Raw genomic sequence first — 19,574 nt, 5'->3', positions numbered from 1 at the left:
TGAAGTGTGGCAGTTTTGGGGAAATTACTTTTGTAACTCCCTGGATTTTTTTAAGAAATACCTATGTACCACCCTCTCTCAAGAGTCCCCTCTCTGGCCATCTGGGAGATGAGGCCAATGGAACCTGTATGGGAATAGTGACACCCAGACTCATTCCCAGGGTGGAATCAGGCCTCAAGACTCAGAAATCTGCAAAATGAAGGTTAGCGTGGCCTCCATGGCAGCTGTGTCTGGGTTCACACCCCCCGAGGGAAGAAAGCATGAAGTGGGGAGGGCTGAGCGGCAGCCTGGGAATGACAACATCGGTGTTTGTTCACCTGACACGTGGGTGAGGAAATCTGGCAGCAGAGGCAAGTAGAGGAGGGATAAGGTGATGGTGGCGGAACACACGTGCTGGAGCCAGGCAGGCCTGGCTTAGACTCAGCCATACCTGACCGTTCCAGTGTGACCCAGGGCAGGTCGCTTGACGTCTCTGAGCCCGTGGTCTCCTGATCTGGAAGCAGGGGTGTTGCCTGCCTGGTGACCCCACACGTCGGTAGGCCTTGCCGTGCCAATCACACACTAGCTCTAGAGGCAAAAAGACTCAGGACCAGCCCCAGCAGCTGGGCCTAGAAGGGATTGATGGCCTCGCTACTTCTTCCGTTCCTTGCCCCTTGAATATGCTAAGGCTAATCAAAAGAAATCTCAAAGTATATGATTTTCCTTTGCCTCACAAATGGCAACAAGTGTTGTTTTTTCTTCCCTTCCCATTTTTTAAACTGTTATTGAATGATTGTTTAAATTCTATAGTGCTTTACCGTTTTTAAAAGTTTCACACACGATTTCATACACTCCCATAATAACCCTTCCCCCCACGACCCCTCCCCCCTTCCCTCTCCCCACTGATAGCCACTAGTTTATTCTGTGAGTCTGCTTCTTTTGTGTTTTATCCACTAGTTTGTTGTATTTTTTAGATTCCACATATAAGTGTTTTCAGGTTTTTCCGTGCACTTATTTTCTCCACACACCCCCTCCCTTTACATACTCCTGTTATTAAGCCAGAAAAACATGCTTGCAGGGTAGGAAGCCGAGTAGCGAACGTGTTCAAATGACAATTGAATAGGTCCTGTGACGAAGAGAAGACCAAGGTGATGGAAGGAGGGGGTCAGGGGTGTCAGCAACAAAGCCTGTGGCCCCAGAGAGCTTTCTGGCTGGGGCCTCATGTTCAGCAGCGTTCAGCTGTTCTGGTGTCTCTACAGGTAGTTTGAGGACCACGCATCCAAGCCCACGTTCCAGCGTAGGGAGCCGGCGCTCTCCAGCGGCAAGAGCTCTGCCTCCTGCCCTCGCCAGCCCCATCCTCTCCTCTCCAGGACACAGTCCCTCTCACTGTCACTTGTGGTTCTTCCAGGGCCCAGGAAACCTTCATGCAGTGGGATCAGTGCCGGCGCTTCTACAACTTCCTCATGGCCGACAACATGAAGAAAATTATCCTCTCGCACAGGTGTGTTGCCTTCCCTATCCCTTGGGAGACAGTTCCCTTCTGAGCTTATTTCACTAAAAGCCAAAATTCCTCTTTCTCCAGGAAAAAAAAAAAAAAGGCAGAGGTGGTACACATTGTCTGCTGACTGTTTTGTGACTTGGTTAGAAACAAACTTGTCCCAAGCTACCAAATTCACCAAATCGCTTTCTGCTTCCATAATTTTCAAAAAGTCCAAGAAGAAAGAGAAACCGTTTCCACACCATTCTTTCCCAAATGCGGGCAATCCTGAGGGTGGCTTGTCACTGTTGGGGAGCTTTTCTCCTTAGGATGCTTTTGTGCTTGGGGATCCAGAATCGTTCTCTGCTGGCTCTTGGGGTTCTGACCAAGCAGCAGCATGACAGGAGTCCGGCTGCTGATGCCAAGCATGGTGTCCACACTCTCCATGCTCTGCCTGCCCGTCTCCTGCTCAGAATCCTTTGGTGGGTTAGCCCCTGACAAGTGCTTAGAGCAGCACCTGGTCTTCAGTAGCGCTCAAGAAATATTAGTGATGATTTCATCGTTGTGATTATTGTTAGCGATATTGGCTCTCCCTCCTCCCCCATGCCTCCCTCCCTCTCCAGCTGGACCAGGCCGCTCAGAGGCCCACATGCCCTCTGGCCTCTCCCACACCACTTATGCCCTTGTTGAGGACCCCCTTCCCCTCATCTCTGCTTGTCCAAACCCAGCCCATCCTTTTAGGTCCGTCTCGGGTATCTGCCTCTGTGAAGCTAGCTCCTCCCCCGACAAGTCATTTTTCTGCTGACTCCGCACCCGCATCATGAACTAAACTGGAAAGCACTGGAGGGCTCGGCGTGTTTTGATTCCCCCAGAGCCTGGTACATATTGGGCACTCAAAAAGTACAATTTTAGGGGTTTTTTGATGCCATCCTAGGAAAAGCAACCTGACTGAATGATCAGTTTCTTATCCTATTTTTTTTCAGTGATTAAAAGAAAATGTACTGCCCACCTGGCCAGCCAAGCATCCTAGACTGGGCTTCCTGTAGGTGGGGTTCACATGGCGCCTGGGCAAGGCTGGCGCTTGCAGGCCCCTCAGGCTGTCAGGCACATCCCCAGGCCCTGGTGTTGGGTGAGTGGAGGGCACAGGGAGACTTATGTCCCCCGGGCTGGCTGAGTTTCTGCTCAGATCGTGGTGTGTGAGCATCAGTTGTGTGCTGGGCCCTGATTCGGGTATGGCTCAGCTGAGGTTTGGATGGATCCAGGGATTTGCTGAGGTTCCAGCAGGGGTGAAACCAGGCCATCAGACACCAATTCCAAGTCCTCTGTCTGTCTTCCCATACCTCTGCAATGGGAAGTGAACTCCTTCCTCCCAGGGAACATTTGTTTTGCTACAGGGCCCAGTCTTGCCATTAATAAATTAGTCTAAAAGGTCCATCTTGTAATTCTTAACAAACTGGCAGAGTCCTCTGGATGTGCTCTCAGGGTATTTACATTTTTAAAATTTACCACAGAAAGCCAAACACCTAGAAATTTTAGGGATACTTTATTATAATTTTTTTTCTCTATCAGCATTGTCTTTTCTTTTTTAAAATTTTGTTCTAGTTTTATTGGGACACACTTTAAATTGTGAATTCTATCCTTTAAGTATATAATCTTCCTAATACTCTTTTGAAAAAAAAATTTTTTAAGAAATCTGTTCCTCTTCTTTGGAAGAGGTTGTGAATGGATACCAGAGCATTTAGTTTCCGTAATGAATTTTTCCCACTGTAGGGCCAAACCTCAAAGCAAACTCAGTCTTCCTTCAGCTGTGTGAGTGAGAGCCCTTGCTGGGAATGGACGTCTAAATGTGCACATTTTGATCTCTGCCTTTGTTGTCATCCTCTCCAGAAGGATCATTTTCTTACTGGAAATAATTACTCTTCTGAGTATACATTAGCTTTTTAGCGAACATATTGGAGGGCTGTTGATTTGCCCAAATGCTGAATGGGTTAACCGTTATCTTCCTTGTTAAGTGACACAAAGGGCTCATAAAGAGAAAGGGGTTCTGCTAAAAGGGGGCGGTGTCAACACCAGTGTAAAGATGGGGCCTCCACAACTTTAGACTAAGGCCCCCCACTGTTTGGCTGACAGCCCACCACAGGCCACAGAGCCCATCCTGAGACCTCTCTGTAGGGCCAGTTTTGTAATAGTCACCTAGGCTCAAACACAGTCTTCAGTTTGTCTAGCTGCCCCTTAGACAGCGGCAAGGAAAATAAGGTCTTGCTGTTGATCCCTCTTCGGTTATTCAAAAGTCAACAGTGCAAGGGTGTCCTCTGGGACATTCTGAAGCCTGAAGGGATTTATTTCTAAGTTACACGCAGACGCTATGTCAGAGACCCTCTCCTGGCTTGCCTCTGGGCAAGAAAGTAGGCTCGGCTGTGGTTGTTTATTGTGTGCTTTAAAAAAAATTTTTTTCAGCTTTACTGAGGTATGATTGACAAAATTGTAAGGTATTTCATTGTACAGTGTGATGATTTGGTTTATCATCTGCTTTTCATTCTCTGTTTGCTTCTTGTCTCATTGTAGGCAAGCTCTTTTTGGAGACCATGTTAAGAAACCTCAGAGCCTGGAGGACACAGACTTGAGCCGCCTCTACACAGCCACATCCCTGATGCAGATCGACGACAATGTGATGAGGTGTGCCCATGCTCTGGGGCAGGGTGCTAGGCGGGAGGTAGCAGGCCGTTGCTGCCCAGCGCTAGGGGTTTCCTCTGCCCACTTTAGTGTTAAGGGTTTTGGTTGTTTGTTTTTTTTTTAATGTCCACTGTTTAAAAACTGAAGATTTCACAGAGAAATCCAAATTTCTAATGTCTCTTAAAAAAATAGGAAGAGGACTTCCCTGGCAGTCCAGTGGTTAGGACTCAGCACTTCAAATGCAGGGGGTGCGGGTTAGATCCCTGGTCGGGAAACTAGAATCCCACATGCCACATGGCATGGCATGGCCAAAAAATGTAAAAAAAAAAAAAAAAAATAGGAAGAGGCTCTGACCACTCGTTCTACATTCCTGCATGGCCAACTGAGCTTGAACTGAGGAGCTGGGGTATGCGTGCCCTAGTTGTCCACAGTCCTCAACACCGGGTCAGGGATCAGATGTCACATAAACTGCATGTGGCATTGGAGTAAAAGGAGAAGGAAAATATTTCTTGTACCTGCCTATGTCTCTATCAAAAGTAGAAAAACCAAAAATAGACCGAGAGAGCTGTGTGTTACAAGAAAAATGGACAGAGCCTCTTCCTTTAGGGGCGTAAAGACTCTCCTCTGAGTGTAATATGCAAAGCCCGCCCACTTCACTCGGTTGCCCTTTCCCTGCTGCCTCTCCAGGCCTCTCCAGGCACCTGAGGTCACCACACTGACAGTGTCCTCTTTCCTGGCACCAGTAGTTTCTGACTGAGGTTAGCATTAGCTGGAAGAGGTAAAGTTAATCTCTGACCTCGTCGGTCTCTTGAAAAAGTCATCCTTTTTATTTAGAGATCACTTGATACCTTCAGGTGTGGCCTGAAGCAAGCTAGTGTTCATCCAATAGATAGGCACATACTGACCTAAGAGTATGAGATCTGTATTTACCTTCCTTATGGGATTTTAGTAGCTTTCTTACACCAAGTAACTTTGAAATATGCCCATGAACAGTTACTCAAAGGAAATGGAAATTGGGAAATTGCTGGCACGTTCAGAAGGTGAGAATGAATTATACCCAGCCTCACTTACGATGGGGTGTGCAACTTTACTGTGGTGCAGACACTACACTAATGAGAAAAAGAAAACAAAGTTACTTAAATTTCATTCATCTTCTAAATTTTTTTAAGCCCATAAGAGAGTGTTCTTCAACTCTTCCTAAAACTCTTCCTTTTTTTTTTTTTTTTTTTTTGCGTTATGCGGGCCTCTCACTGTTGTGGCCTCTCCTGTTGCGGAGCATAGGCTCCGGACGCGCAGGCTCAGCGGCCATGGCTCACGGGCCCAGCCGCTCCGCGGCATGTGGGATCTTCCCAGACCAGGGCACGAACCCGCGTTCCCTGCATCGGCAGGTGGACCCTCAACCACTGCGCCACCAGGGAAGCCCTCTTCCTTTTTTAATAGTGCTAGATAGTAGCAGTTTTCATGATCATAACCAGTTTGGGCAGCCTCGTCGTCAACCCGCCACCAGTAATACTGGAGGACGAGAGTGCCTTCCTGGCCCGCTGAGACCTCAGAGGGGCTGATTTCACGGAGACAAATGTCCTAAAGATGATTTCTGCACTCGGCCTCCTCCCTGTCAAGTTTGGCCCAAATAGTCCAACCTGAGGGTCCTTCGCCGGCAGAGATGTCTAAGGAGCCTGGGAGTGGAAGAGATCTACAGCTACAGGGGAGCCGAGATACCCTGAAGACCCCAGTCAGGACAAAAAACCCCTACTATTCACAAACCAGAGGCCTTAATCTGTGTCAGAATGAAATGAGGTTTCCGGAGATCCTCTGACCTGGGGTTGACTCTGTCTCCTGGTGTCAGAGCTCCAGGCTGAATCTTGCCGGCCTCTCAGAGCACAGGACAGGGCAAAGCTGCAGGACCTGCCTGCTGAAGCACTGAAGGGTTTGTCAATGTCAGTGTGTCTCTGACTACTGCTCCATGGAGGACAGAGTCGGTAACTTTGAATCCCTGTCTCATTTCTATTATCCAGTACATATTTCATTCCAGTTCACAGTGGTCCAGATCACTCTGCCCGGAAGAATTCTGTTGAAAACAAAGTTCTAGTAAATGTCTTCGAATTGCAGTTTCTTAGTGTCTACAGTGACATCTGGTTTTATGCTGCCTCAAAAAGATGTAACATCCGCTAATAATTACTACAGATAACACTTACTGAGTAATTACTCTGGGCCAGTCACTGTGCTAATAAAATGTCACTTTAATGTCATAAATCTCACAGTGCCGTTAAAGAAGCTCCTGTCGCTAGCTCCATTTTACAGAGGAGAAGCTCAGAGAGGTTAAACCCTTTGCCTAAGGTCCATAGTCAGTAAGTGACAGAGCCAGGATTTGAAGCCAGATGCCAAAGCTGGGTGCTCTTAACCCGTAACTCTGGTGCCTGCGTACATTCTACTGATATGATGAGCTAGTGTGGGAACTGGCACAGTAATAAAATCAATTCAGCATTCTAATCTTATTTCAAGTGTTGTTTTGTCTTTTCCCTTTGTGTGTGTGTGTGTCCCAGGAAGTTTCATGGCTATAACTCCCTGAAGGAATATTACGAGGAAGAAAGCTGCATGAGGTACCTGCACAGGGTGAGTGACCACGTCAACTCAGGAAACAGCATCTCAGAATTAGTATCACCCCACCCAGCTCCACCCGTGATATAACAAGCATCCCTCCTAAGCTTCCCTGGTGGAAGCTCTCCCAGCATCTGGCTCCAACTGCTCTAGTTGTTGACTTGGGTTTATTATTGAACCAAACTCTGCTCCTCTGTGACCTCCATATGATATCCCAGAGCTGCTCCTTAGTGCGGTGAAAGCCCTTAAAATCGCTACCGCACCCATTTTTTTCTTAGTCTTCCTTTGACTGTATAATCCTGCCTGGTTCCTATACCATGGTTCCTCCCAGGAAGTCCATGTAGATTTCTTATAATCCTAGACCCTGTTTTGGTCATCGTGTATTTTTTTGGTGTGGTGCCTAGGACTGAACTCAAAATTCCTGCCTTGATCTGGCAAGTACAGAGTGAAATAAATGCATTTCTGTATCAGAATGATAGAGGAGCATGTGTTTTGTCGAAGTAGACTGGTTTATATTAATGCAGGTGTGAGCAGCTACAATAAACTTTGTATTAAATTAAGCTTGTGGCCAATCATAACCCCCATGTTTTTTACCTGAACTACCACCAAATCAGTCTCTCCCCTTCTGTCTTTGAACAATAGCCCTTTCTACTCAAACACAGGACTTCCCATTTATCCCTATCAATGTCCACCTGTTGTTTGGTCCGCCACTCCCCCAGCTTAAGCATACCATCGTGAATGGCAGTTCTGCCTTCGTGTCATATCGGCCACCCCTCCTACTTTAGCGTCATCATCCAGGCTTTTCATGTCTTCATTTAAGCCATTACAGAAACATGAAGCTGTCCAGAGCCAGTGTCAGGGGCCTCCGGGTGAGGCAACCAGTCATTACGTTCCTGGGCGTGGCTGTTCAGTAATGTCTGAGCACCCCCATCAGCACCACCTCTGCTAAAATGAAAAAGGACGCTTACTGGCTGTTTTGATAAATGGATGTTGAATGCAAAGCTGCCAAGAGCTTCCCGATATCCACCAGCCTGCACCTGTTTTCAACCTTCAGATTCTTCTAGAAAGCCTCCTTTTTCTGGAGTGGAGCACACTCCTTTTTTCCTCCCCACCATATAAATTGAATGAATATGTACATAACTCTGTAAAGTCATTTTTCGGAAAGGTATGGCTAATATGAGACACTGTGCAGACGATCAGAAATATTTTGCCAGTGAGTATTGTAGAGTCTTTACCCGTGCTCCATCAGAGCACGTGGGTCACCTAGGACACCGAGCTTGGCTCCTGCACATGCCTGCCAGGGCTGTGATCACAGCAGCAGTTATCATTCCTGCCACCACCAGGAAATACGAGGTGTCCTGAGTCCACATGTTCAGGAAACTGAGCACTGACCCTCTTCCCTTTGCTTCAAAGACATATCCGGTAGTGTATTTGAGCCTTGGATCAACGGGGTCTAAAAAAAGAGAACTGATCATTTAATTCTGCTTTATTTTCTTGTTTCAGATTTATGTACCTCTCATGTTGGTGAATGCAGCCGATGACCCCTTGGTGCATGAAAGTCTTCTAACCATTCCAAAATCTCTTTCAGGTCAGTGTTTCTTGCTGCTGCTCCCTCAACCGCTCAGCAAATTGCCACAGTATGTCACCTTTATCATGCTGTCATATCCTGGCGATCAGGGTATCTCTTGGCAGTGTTCTTATTTATTCTAGCCTGATAGTTCTGGGGCTGTGATGGAGCCTGGGTAGAGCCTTTTCATGTTCTCTCCTGGTGCAAGAGACAGGATCATCATTTATATCCATAGCCAAGAGGTTCGGGGAGTCCCCTGGTGTTCTGTGAAATTATGGCCTCAGGGATGTGGGTCCATTAAGTCTGAGAGTTTGACTTAAAGAGATATTTAGACTTAAAATTTGACCTGAAAAGCAAAACAAAAAAGCCAGTTTTGCTACCTCTTGTGACAGACAGCCTCCCCATCTGCTTTGAGGATAAAAATATAAGCAACTGAAAAAGCAAAGAAGGTTGTTCATGAGAATGTTATCTTGCCCCAGGCTTGCACGGCCTCACAGCATGCTAGGTAGGAGCTATGGGAGAAACTAGAAAGAGGGTAACAGAAGGAAACACTTGGGTCACAATCTAAAGTTACTTTGCATTGTACCTAATCTCCCTTCCCAGTCCTCTGTAATTACATTTCCTCTTGTAAATACCATATGTTAACCAGGAGGAAAAGGGGTACTTCTGATTCTCTCATGACCCCAAGTTAAAGAGTAGATAACATAGCAAGCAGATAAAGGACCCACGCCCAGACAGAGCTCCGTTCTCCGCTCAGAGTGAATGCGTGTGTCGCAGGTGCATTATGTGATAAAAAGCTATGTGTCAACCGTCTATCAAACCACAGGCTCCCTACACAAAAGCAGCCACGTGGGCTGCAGTGAGAGGAAGCAGCCATGCTGGTTTCCTTCTGCATATCTAAAGTAACATCCATAGCAGTAATGCTGTCACACAGAAACTTACAAAATAGCAGCCGAAAGGGAAGAATAAAGGGGGTCAGACAAGAAAAGAGCCCTTGCAGAGCCAGAAATGTGAGTGCCAGGAAGCGCCTCAGAGGCCTGGAGCAGCCAGCAAGGGACCCATTGTCACTTATCCCCCTGGGAAGAGAGATGCTCCCTGTGGTACCTGACTGTACCTGGCTGCCCATTTTGCACATATCTTCTTCGGTAATGGCTTTACCAGCCCATGCGGGACTAACTTAAACGTGGACTCATAAAGTCAAGCTCCAGGTTAATAATTCTCAAATGGCCATTTAGCACGTGCCATTGAGAGCTTGGCCGTCTTTTAACGCAGCTTTATGTTTTAGCCTTGAAAAATAAAGTTCTGTAATGAAAAATCATTGACTCCATTGAATTCATCTGGTTCTCTAGTAAATAAGAGTGTTAAGTGTTATGAGTCCCTCCTCAAAGGCTGGTCCCCACCAGTAGCGTCGGCATCGCCCAGGAGCTTGTCAGAAACACAGAATCTGGGGACTTCCCTGGTGGCGAAGTGGTTAAGACTCCGCGCTCCCAATGCAGGGGGCCCAGGTTCCATCCCTGGTCCGGGAACTAGATCCTGCACACTGCAACTGAGAGCCTGCATGCCAGAACTAAAGATCCCACATGCCGCAACTAAGACCCAGTGCAGCCAAATAAATAAATAAATATCTTTTTAAAAAAGGAAATGCAGGATCTCAGCTCCTTCCCCAGGCCTATTAAAGCTGAATCTGCATTTTAAGGCAGTCTCCCAGGTGATTTGGATACACGAAGTTGGGAGGTACTTGGCTGTACAATCAAGTCAGCTGGGGAGTTTTAGCAACACCAGCACCTGGGTCCTCCCTCTCTCACCTACCACCCCCCAACTCCACCCCACCCCTACCCTCAAATCAGAATCTCATTGGTCTGGATGCAACATAGCGAATCATAAAAAAACCCCAGGTGATTCTAATATGCAGCCAAGTTTGAGAACCACTTAGAGTTTTAAGGATCTCCTAAGGCGGTACCCATTCTGCTCCAAAGCCAAGCTGCTATTCCAAAACTTGCTAGATCCCACCATGTTGCCTGCCCCACCAATCTCCCTCCCGCTTTGGTGAATGAGGCAGAGGGAGTAGAAATCAGATGCCCACTTAGGTGACACCTTCGCCTGTGGGGAAAGCCTGGGCCGCCCTGGTCAGCTCACTTTTGCACCTCCTGCCCTGGAGCTGGTCAGAGAAGTGACTCACTCAGCTGCCTTTCTCCTACAGAGAAACGGGAGAACGTCATGTTTGTGCTGCCCCTGCACGGGGGCCACCTGGGCTTCTTTGAGGGGTCCGTGCTGTTCCCCGAGCCCCTGACATGGATGGATAAGCTGGTGGTGGAGTACGCCAATGCCATTTGCCAGTGGGAACGTAACAAGTCGCAGTGCTCTGACACGGAACAGGTGGAGGCCGACCTGGAGTGAGGCAGCCCCTGGACTCTGGTGCGCGCCAGCTGCCCTGGTCACCGGCTGTTTCAGGTCTCCCATCTCCCTCAGTGACCTGGATCTGACCTCACACCATCAACGGAGACCACCCACTAGACACACCTGACTTGAAGTAGGTGGCCGTCCCTGGGAGCTCCAGGCTATTTTTGTGCTTATTACTGGTTTTCTCCACTGCATTATTAGCCATGGTGACAAGCGACGGGGTTTTCACCCTCCTGTCCGGTGTCAGCATCTGATTGCTTTCAAGCCAATTACATCTAGTTTCCCTATTAAAAATGTGTCTGAACAGCAGTTTTGCTTTGCCAATCAGAAGGCTTTTCCCCAAGAGCAGTGAAGGATGTATGTTATTTTGTGGTGGTGTATGTGTCCTGACGTAGACCCTAAAAAGAGCCAATGCTGTAGATGCAGCTCAGCTTGGGAGCTGGGGACCCTGGGCCTCCCAGGCCAAGACTGTAGCCTCCTACGTGGCAAAGAAAATTCCCTTGACTCACAAACCAAGTTTCTCCCTCACTGTCCTCTAAGACAGTTTTCCCACAGGTTGCTGCTGATGAGAGTTACCTGGGACGCTTGTTACAAATTCAGCCTCCCGGGTCCCTCCCCTTGGAGAAGCTGTTTCAGTGGGTCTGGGAAGGGGCCTGGGGATTCTAATTTTTGACAAGTGCCCCAGGTGATTCTCCTCACCAGGCAAATTTGAGAAGCACGGTTGTGCAGAGCCTTTAAATTAGAAACATCTCGGTAGTTTGTGTTGTTGAAATTCGTAGTCAGAGGTATCTCTTAGATCCCAGGAGCCTCCAAAGCTGCAAGGCCTGTCGTGTACGGCTGCCCTGGTGCGATCGCTATGTGATGTCTCAGAAAGGGCTTGGGCTGCGGGTGAAGACTTCAGGCCATGCCTGACTCTGCCTCTCACTGGCTATATGACCCTGGAAAAGTCCCTTTGAACTTTTGTTTCTTCACCTGTAAAATGGGGGACTTGGGCCAGGTAGATTGCCGATATCACTACCAGTTCTGAAGTTCAATGACAAACTCAGTTTACTGAGGTTTGAGAGAACACCTCTCCAGGGGAGCCTGAGAGCTATTCTAAGCATGTAGACGTCATTTGCCTTTCCTTCTTTTTTTTTTATGTTCCTCGTTTCATATAAAGAGGGGTTTTTTTGGTGTTTTTTTTTTAAACACTCAGTTATAATTTTATTTTTTTAACCCAGGTCTCTCTAACTCTGGCTTTTGATACCAAACAATTCAAAAGTTGGATCTGAGTTTGGAGAAATATCTTTCCAACTGAAGAGGATGTGATTTTGAAACCAGATTTTGTAATGTAATAGCTCATATTTGTAGCGTGTTGGACAGATCTTTCCAGAGTGTTATCTTCTCAAATGAAAAGTCACTCTACATTTCAAGTACTCCTTTCCTCCAATCCTGTGGTACTTGAATATCTAAAAACCCTGCACTTTGAAAAATCAGCAGTTGCTATCTGGAACTAAACAGAATTACAAGTGAAATGACCTATAGATACTTTAAATAAATAAAAAAAATTTCCCGGCTTCCTCTCCTTTGCTATAGGACAGACAGGAATGTAAATAGTGGGTCTGTATGTGGATGTTTAAGGAGTAAAGGGAGCCACCTGAGGGCCTGGATGCAGACCCTCATGGCCGCAGGTGAATGTAGTTTGGGCATCGGTCCAAGTCATGTGACAGTAATGTCTGTAACCTGAAGAAGTTGTTTTCTGACAATCACCAGGTCATCCTAAATAATAACATCAAAAACAGCCGTATCTGAAGAGACTGAGACTTCTATGGTCTCGACTTTGCTTCGGTACAATTTCTCACACACACCAAATTCATCATTGTGACTTTCCCCCCAAGTTGTTACTTTTCAAGGGCTTTTCTTTTTCATGTTCTTTTAGTACAAATTGGCACTTTATCATCTACCCCTCAATTTCGAAGCTAGTCTCTCCCCTCTGTTACTTTTCCCTCCAACCAACAACCACAGCTATAATCTAGAAGGTTCATGGTCATATATCCTGCTACAACCTTCATGTCTCAAGACCTTTTTTTTGTGAAATTAGATGAACGAAGCAATAACTTAATGGGGTTGAATCACCATCCCAGGAAGCAAGAGGCTCCTTTTCATTTGCCTTAGGTCACATCCCTTGATCTATTCCGACAAAGCAGTGGCCAGGTACCAGTTCCATTCAGGAGGAGAAAACAGTCCTGTTGTCACACACTTGGCAGGGATGGGGGCAGAAGTCCTCGGAGCCTGGTGTGCACGGCAGTTCTGGTGGCCCACGGAGGAGAGGCAGGGCTCGGGGCACAGCCTTTGTTGCCACATAACCGGAATTTACCCCACGGGACTGTGGAGACCGCCTCCCAGCTGAAATCTTTTTAGTGTGTGACTCTGAATGGCACTTACATTCAATTTTGGCTCACATGAAATCAACTGAAGGCCTCTGTTCAAGCTCCAGGCTCTCAGGCATGGAAATAAGAGTGTAACTGTGGCTATCTTACAGGAAAATTCTTGTTTGTCCCTGAATGAGAGCACAGAGGCATTGAATTTACAGAGATGCGAGCTCGCCCAATAAACAAGGGAGCAGCATTTTATATGTAGGTCAGCTTTTTCCTTCCTCCAGCTTTCCTTGCTTTTCCTTCGTTCCTGATAATAATGTGAGGGCTCTTCTTGCTACTGAGGTCCTCTTGGGCTAAAACAAGGCAGAATTTTCAAAGAGTATTTGAATATTATATTTTAAAATCAGGTTAAAAATACAATAAAGTCAGGTTAAGGATATAAATTGCGGATACCTAGACAGTTCTATCGCAGGAAGAACATGTTAAAAACCAAGCAGGTTTTTAACAGTTCTCCGGGTTGTTCTCCCTGCCTCTAAACAGTTTGAAGACAGTGATGAAGATCCCAGTCAAGTCAGGATTATCTGACTTGAAAAAATGGTCTCAAGTCTCCTTGATGCATTTATGTTAGCAGGGAGTTTAACAGACTTGAGGAAAACCTCTTTTACCTTCCCGCCCGTGAGTTTGCACCAGTGATTCCAGAGCAGAAGGAAGGCAGAAAGTTGTTTGTTGTCACTATATTCTTTGAACCTCCCCGCAGCGTTTTATACATGAGAGTGGGAATATACCTGCAAGGGGAGCGTGCCTTTCTTGACATGGTGTTAGGGAACCAGGGTTTGGGAGACTTGGATTCTTGTCCTGTCTCTAATTCACGTTGGATTGTGGGCAATCCCTTCACCTCTCCGAGCTCCAATTACCTCATCTTAGACCATCTCTAAGTCTACTTAATCTACTTACACATCATTTGCCAGAACATTCCCGCTGGCCTTCTTACAGCCCTTGCAAGTGGAAACAGATAAGTCAAGACTTCGGGCTGATCTTGAGGGGACTTGGAGAGAGGAAGCTACTGCTTTCAGCCTTTGCTGGTGAAGACCCTTGATTTTGCCCAAAGCCCTGTGTCTCTGACTGACTTCTCTTCAGAGCCTCCATTGTCATCTCAATATTCTTTCTGTACTGAGGGTGGTCTTATGACTGGGACAGGTGCTGACCATTGGAACGAGGTGAATATCCCCATCCTTCTGTGTGACTCGGGCAAGCTTTGAGAGTTCCCAGGGCAGAAACCCTTCCTGCTCAGACTTTCATTCTAAAACTACAGTCTTCATTAAAGCTGAACTTTCTGGGTAGCTGAGCTTATATGCCTGGCATCTGAATGAGAGCTCTCTTTGTCACTGTGTGGCTTGAGATCCATTTTGCCAGCTCCGGGGAAACAATACATGTGTTCTTGTTTGTGTTTGCCGGGCAAGCAGATGTCTGAGCTGTGAGAGGCTTTTCTTTTCCCGTGGCATTGCTTCTGACTTAGTGCTAAAGTGAAGATCACTGAAACATCACGTTGAGTTGAAAACTCAGGTCTTTGTTGTCTAAGGCAGGACAGGAGAGTTATTAAGAAGCATTTCACTGCAGCATCCGCTCACAATATCATCTGGAATTGTTGTCTTTGCCCAGAAAGCCTTAACTTGCCTCTAGAATATCCCCTGGTGGTACAACACTATTGTGGCTTTGGAATTCAAATTATTCTGCTGTAGAAGTCTGAAGCAAAGCTACAGCAAAACCAGAAGATGTCTCCATGTGGCCTGTACGCTCCTTATTACATTAGGTGCCCCCACCCCTTGACAATAAGAGCAATCCAGAACTGGCCAAACACCTCATCTCTGACGCCTTTCTTCCTTCTTGGCCTCACTCTGTTGTTCAAAGCCACTTTGGATGCTTCAAAAAACCATGAAAAGTGGCCTGCCTTTGGCATTTAGAAGCCAAGCAATTGGGGGAAAGGTTTTCTTCTCCCCCCTGTTATCAAAGCAGAGGGAAGTGCCCCCTCTTCATAAACTAGGATTGCTTTTGCCAAATTCTATTTGAAGGGGAACGGGCCCGTACTCGCAGTGAGAACTGGGATGCTATCCAAAGCTACAGCTGCTTCCTCTTGCCTATGTCACTGCTGCAACCGCCTCGGACGCTGTAGCCCAGGCATTCCCCCGAAGTGGCCCTTGGAAGCAGCCATTCTCAGACCCCAGACGGTAGACAGCTGCCCCTTTTGAAGGTGTCAGCCCCCTACACACACCACCTTTTCTGAACCGTTTTTCCTAGCATGTATTGTGGGTAAAACATTCACCTATCTCTAATGAATAAGCTGAAGTTAATTTCCAACCAGTGAATTAAGTCCTTTAACTCGACTCCTGTCAGTTAGTAATAAAACCTATAACCTGCCGTCTCCCCGTTCTGGTCCCCATTAGCCAAGAAATCTATCGCCGTAAGTTGGGGACAGTCCACGTATAGCACCTGCAGAAATACCCTTCATCTCAATAGGCATTCTCCTTCCAGACCACCCACATGGAGCAGCCAACAGTCACGTAGAATAATTGCTGAGCCCTCAGTCCCAGCGCCAGCCACTCCCTCCCAGTGGGTGGACCGAGTTCCTGGGTGTGGGAGTTAGGTTTGGTTTGGTTTTTGTTTCAGCCTCTTTAGTTTTCCTAAAGCACAAGTCCATGTAGAATCCTGTCACCTCTCCACACCAGTTTCAGGTGATCTGGGTCTCTCCCACTGCCTCAGGAAGACCTTCACTGTACCTGAGCTTTTGACTTCTGCCACTGCAGCTGCCTTAGCGACACCAGGGGCTGGGGGCGTGGAGGGGGGAGCCAGTTTGCATCTCCCCCTTTCCTGGTTAGACTTCCATGAACCCCATGCTTCTGTTGGCAGATCTGCTTCCAGACTGATTTTTGAGAACCATCACTTTCACATTCCTAATTTTTGTTTGTTTTGTTTGATTTTTTTTTTTTTTTTGGACTTTCTGAAACTTCAAATGCTGCCCTGAAAATAATGTATTTTTGAGTTTGTGTTCTGAAAGCCTCCGTGCTGGTGGATTGGGGGTGGGGGAGGCAGAATACAGGATCCTCCAGCACTGAGGTGTTTAAGATTTGCAACTAGCAATGCAATTTTTTCTAAATATGAGGATATTTACCTTTATTAAGAAATTATACTAAACAGTGGTGTCCTTGATCATTTTATGTTCTCATATTACTTTTGGTTCTGTTTTGATTCTGTGTGGTGGTAAACAAAGATCATTACAAACAAAAACTGTAATTTTGTTATCTTTGATTCAATGGAATTTCTTTACTTAAAAAAATAAAAGGCTAAAAATGTGGCGTGGCTGTGCGTCCTTTGTAGTGGAGATTTTCTATCTAAAAGGATTCTTCCTGTGTCTTCACCGAAGCATGCGCTTGAAAGAAATGGGCAAAACACCAAGTTCTCATCACAACTGATTTTAACCCAGCCTTGCAAATACCAAGGAAATGAGCAGCCCACAGGTGTCTTTACAAGCCCATCCTCTCCAGGAAGAAAGCCAAGGCCTGGGAAGAGTGAGATATCAGCATTTTAAATACTTGCTCTATAAAGTGAACCATGTAGACAGAATGTAAGGTGAGATGTAAATGGTGGTTGCCACGTATGAGTTCCTTCCTTTTCTAATAGTGTTCTTTGAAAAGACTGGGTGAACGTGACCTAAATTAAGGTTATACTGGGTTGGTTGAGTAATGGTGGTGTTTTCTTCTCCTTTGCATCTGTCTGAATCCAAGCTAAGGGTCTCCAAGGGCCAAGCCCTGGCCCAGCCAGGACAGTTGTGCCAGTCCGTGCTCCCCCCACCCCAGGGACCTTGCACTCAGAGTTTTCTTCCCTCCTTGGCCATGCAAAACCTTTGACAAGCTAAGTGGGGTGGGGAGTGTTGGTTTTGGAGGACATGCATTAGTGAGGCCTAAAAATGCCCAATATCGAATTCCAAAGTGTATCCCTTGCTGGTAAGCAAGCTTCTCCCCCAGCACCAACCCCACCGCCCCACTTCCTATCACCCACAAAATAGCCAGACTACTTTGATCCAAGAAAACCAACTTGCAGAGAATACTGCGTATGAAAAGTACCACATGAAAGAGATTTCAGGTCCAGGGTGTTAGGCAGATCGATGCCAACAGCTTGCCAATGTGGTCAGCACACAGCTGTGCCTCTCCTGATTCTACCCTATAGATTGGCTGTCGGTGACATTTATCTACAATCACTCGCTGACCCAAGGGTGCTGATGTCTTTTTTCTTATACCTTCCAATAACAGGCCTCTCAGCTCTAGCTCTATAGGGAGTACTTTCCCATGTTAAGGACCAAACACCTAACTGGATGGCCCTCCAGCTGTATGACAGCCTCCCTCCTCATTTCTGTCTTGGTGTATCCCCCCTTAGAGGGGGTCACATGTAGCTGAGTGGTTGGGATGACCTTACCGGTGGTTTAGCCTTGAACTGCTCAATCTCTCCCCAGAGAAAAGTTAAACCTCTCTCTCTCTGTCTGTGGCTATGTGCACCCAGGACTTATATTTGATTCGTGCTGTCTACCCCATTTGGAATTACCCCAGCATCTCTACTGAAGACCGTTTGGTTTCCCCTTAAAGTTATTTCCTCCTTTATCTGATGATGTTGGTGAAATTGACCTGGAATAAATGAAGCTCTAATTCCATGGTTCCTCTTCCCCACCTCTACCTACATTTCCTCTATCCCCAGAAATAAACATTTGAGACAAAGCATTGGTAGTAACAGAGCCAAGGGATTTGGAGCCAGAGTTGCTGGGTTAGGGTCCCATCCAGGCCACTTCCTAGCTCTGTGACCCTGATCAGTATTGGACTCTGGGTTTTCCTTTTTCTTTTTTTTTTTTTTAACCCCTAAGATGAGAATAATTTTAATAAGAATGCCTGTCTCTAGATATTGAGAGAATCAAATAAAATAATGTTTTTCAAAGTGTTATGTTGAGCAGTCCCCTCCTGGGACCACACTTTGAGTAGTAAGTCTCTCTGGTATCCGGTGAGCTTCCAGACCCTGCACTGCCAAGCTTCCTCAACACCAGAGCCACGCCCACCATTGAAAGTGGGATGAAAGGTGGTCCAGTTCACCCTGAAGGTGACTCTTCAGCTCTTTTCCTGGTTGACTTAAGACCTGGGCATCCCTCTTCCAGGAAGACTTTGCCAGGATACCAGGGAGCATTGGCCTCCTACAGCGTCCCTTACATAAACTCAAGGCTCTAAGCAGTGACCAGTCTTGCTCAAAGGCTCTCTGCGGCTGATGGCCCATTTCCCTACTGAGACCTCCATCCACACCTTAACAAATGCTTCCATCTGCTAACAGATAGTATTTCCCCAAAGGGCCACATGACGCATCACTGTGACTTCCCAACCTTTGCTATGCTCAGATTACTTTCACATGCAGAACCCCTGCCTCATCCCAGACGTCTCCAGAAAGGAAGGTGTTCTGAGCAGGAAGTGGTCCTCCTTCCCATATTTGCTGGCTTTCAAGAGTATTTTACTGTCCCTCTTCCTCTCTCATTAATGCGGGGGTTGTGGCCACTTGTAGGAATACAGCATATGTAGGCAGCTCGGATTCTGTGAGACTGAGCACATCAGATTTTAACATTAACATTTGTGGTCTTCAGGCACCTGATCCCAAAGGTGGCAGCACCACCTTCCTGGCAAGGTCTGGCTCGGCCTGCCCCTGGCTAGTCTGTCCCTGGGCATGGAGGGGCAGTACCACGGCATGGCCAGCAGGGGGTGGTGGCAGCCCACGGTCAGAACCGACTCGCTGGGTCCCAACCCTCTAGCTTCTTCCTCAGAAAGCTCCTGGGCTTTTACGTCAAACCCTCCCTAAGCTAAGGCCCTAGCCCTGCTGACTTTAGGAGGGACACCAGCATCCGTTTGGATTTGAGTAAGACAAAGCTGCCCCAAGAGCCTCTGCCTGCAGTTTTTTCCATATCCTGATCTCATTTATAAATTAGAGCTCCCACAAATCAGAGGGTGGGACTAGGAGGGCTCCTGGCAATTAGGGGCCAGGGGAAAGATGGGAGTCATCCAAGAGGAATCAGCCACTGTTTCCCTCAAATTTGGGACACAACTCTTTTACAAAACAATTATAAGTGTATCTTGAAAGTTTAAAAAATGCTCGTTCCTTTAATTTTTTAAACTCAGCCTCATCCCTGCTCCCACTCCACCAACACCTGTACTGTCGACTCACCAATGCCCTCTATCTTGGCAAACGCAAGTCCCCATTCTCTTATCACTTGCCCCCTCAGCGGCATGTTTGTGCCCTCACACTTGAAATACCTTCTTAGCTCCAGATGTTCTAGGAGATCTCTCGGGGTGAAGCTGCTGAGCCCCCTTCAACCATATCACCTCCACTCTTTTTAGGCTTAATACTAAAGTTCCATGTAAGGTTTGATTTGGAAAAGTTTCAAAGGGTTTAAAGAAGGGTTTGGGAGAAATCCTCACTGGTCAGCCACCCACAATAATTTGCTATG

General features: G+C 46.8%; 1 protein-coding gene across 2 annotated transcripts in view; it reads left to right on the top strand.

Annotated features, from left to right (window-relative positions):
* The window catches only part of ABHD2 (abhydrolase domain containing 2, acylglycerol lipase), a 108,145-nt gene extending 91,745 nt beyond the window's left edge, over positions 1–16,400 (top strand). For both annotated transcript variants that reach the window (XM_027089288.1, XM_027089287.1), the window contains 5 exons: positions 1,388–1,480; positions 4,022–4,132; positions 6,673–6,742; positions 8,231–8,315; positions 10,495–16,400. In XM_027089288.1, coding sequence (XP_026945089.1) covers positions 1,388–1,480; positions 4,022–4,132; positions 6,673–6,742; positions 8,231–8,315; positions 10,495–10,691 — 556 coding nt within the window. In that variant the 3' untranslated portion in view covers positions 10,692–16,400. The remainder of the gene's footprint in view (positions 1–1,387; positions 1,481–4,021; positions 4,133–6,672; positions 6,743–8,230; positions 8,316–10,494) is intronic.
* Positions 16,401–19,574: the final 3,174 nt, after the last annotated feature.

This window comes from Aethalodelphis obliquidens, unplaced genomic scaffold, assembly GCF_003676395.1.
Source record: "Aethalodelphis obliquidens isolate GAN/ISIS:26980383/991018 unplaced genomic scaffold, ASM367639v1 scaffold65, whole genome shotgun sequence".
Taxonomy (NCBI): Eukaryota; Metazoa; Chordata; class Mammalia; order Artiodactyla; family Delphinidae; genus Aethalodelphis; species Aethalodelphis obliquidens.
Note: the sequence above shows the minus strand (reverse complement) of the source record. Positions and strands in the feature narration are given on the sequence as shown.